The sequence below is a fragment of the Amphimedon queenslandica genome, unplaced genomic scaffold (assembly GCF_000090795.2).
Source record: "Amphimedon queenslandica unplaced genomic scaffold, v1.1 AMPQUscaffold_13401, whole genome shotgun sequence".
Classification (NCBI taxonomy): domain Eukaryota; kingdom Metazoa; phylum Porifera; class Demospongiae; order Haplosclerida; family Niphatidae; genus Amphimedon; species Amphimedon queenslandica.
In genome coordinates this window covers 208,223-209,887 of record NW_003546363.1, presented here as the reverse complement: position 1 = coordinate 209,887, position 1,665 = coordinate 208,223, and the positions used below count along the sequence as shown (strand labels likewise).

Genomic DNA, 1,665 nt, shown 5'->3' with positions numbered 1-1,665 from the left:
TAGATAGTAGACTATCTATGATGAAACATGGCTGCAAAATATAAAAACTGCCAATACTGCAATACAATACATTGCAATCATAGAATTGCCAATCTTAAATGTCACCAAGTTTAGAATGCTATACACAATATTCCAATGATCATTTACAACTAATACATGTAGTATCCTTCCTCTGTTTCTCTCTCTTCTAGTACTACGAAGAATGTCACTGTATTTATTTGGAAAGAAATGATGAAATCTCTTGGATCAAACAAGCACCTCCTGTACAAAGTAGTTGTCTGGGAGACTGATAAAAATAAGTTTACATACAAAGGAGAAGAAGAAATATGAAAATAATAATAGCATTATTTTGACAACTACAGTCTCGTTAAAATTCATTTATTTGATTTTTATCATGCCTAGTTGAATTGACCAATCAGATTGCTCAATTTCAGGTTCATAAATAGCTTACTTACCAAAAAGATTCCCAGAAGGTTGAATAAGTAGCTCAAAGATAAATAAGTGGCCTGGAAGTAACTTAACCCCCGCCTTTCTCCTTCTGCATTACTTTCCTTATCTACAAAACTCATTGCACCAAACACAAAAAGTCCACCATGATACTGAATGCTGAACTAGTTGTAGTTGACTGAATGTTACAAACTCTTAATATAAATGATAATTACTTTAATAAATGGTATATCTAAATCCATCTACAATGTCAGTTTAATGATAAGATAGTCAAGGATGATAACCCCAGCAAACAGAAAGAGATAATTAACTTAGGTGGACGGATCTGAAATGAAGATCATATTCAGGAATATTTAAGCCTTTTGGTATTGCTCTACGAAAGAAGAATATATCATCCAGTGTGTAGTCATCTCTGTCAACTTTAGCAATCATTACTCGTGTACCAGGAGGAACACCTTTTACACCAAACTGTACAGCATCAGCATCTTTCAATAGTCCACCACTGTTTATAAAATAATCCTTTAACTTCTCTTCATATGCTGACCAAGTTCTCTTTAATGAACGATTTTCGGGTAAAAATACTCCAACAAGTTTTATCATTAGTTTATAGTTGAACCATGATAGGTATTTGTCTTGAAGAATAAAAAATAATTTTGGCAGTGTTTTCACGTCTTCAAATTCTTCTCTAACTGCTTTGGCTGTTGTTTGCTGCACCTTTTTAGGACCAAGTAATGACATTACGTGTATTTGTAGATAATTGATGATTTTAGGAAGATCTTTTGATTCAAAAGAATTCATCGTTATTCTAATCACCTCATCAAACTCTTCCTGTATATCCCGCAGTTTATTGAAAAGGATACGACTCTTCTCAGGAGTAGAAACATAAACCAAATCATCTGAAAATAACAAAAAAATTTAAATTAAACTTATTATAAAATTTATTTATTTAAGCATATTTAATGTGTCATAAATATTATGCCAGTGCTATAAAGAGAAAATTTTTTCCCCAAAGATAACTATAAATACCTAAAAATATATGGACTTTTATTACTTGTAAACCAATAATGTTAATGTTGACATGAGTGGTGTATACACTGTATAGCTGACATTAAAATGCAATTTATGGATGGGCTATATGAGCTATAGGAGTTTCTAAGGGATTTATCAGAAAAAAATTTAAAAATAAAACATTTTCTTCAAGTCATTTTTGACAAAATT

The 1,665-nt window shown here is 31.1% G+C and overlaps 1 protein-coding gene across 1 annotated transcript in view; it reads left to right on the top strand.

Annotated features, from left to right (window-relative positions):
- LOC109582097 (6-pyruvoyl tetrahydrobiopterin synthase-like) overlaps positions 1-336 on the top strand; it is a 731-nt gene extending 395 nt beyond the window's left edge. Inside the window, exon 3 of the mRNA XM_019996696.1 lies at positions 192-336. Coding sequence (XP_019852255.1) covers positions 192-330 — 139 coding nt within the window. The 3' untranslated portion in view covers positions 331-336. The remainder of the gene's footprint in view (positions 1-191) is intronic.
- Positions 337-1,665: the final 1,329 nt, after the last annotated feature.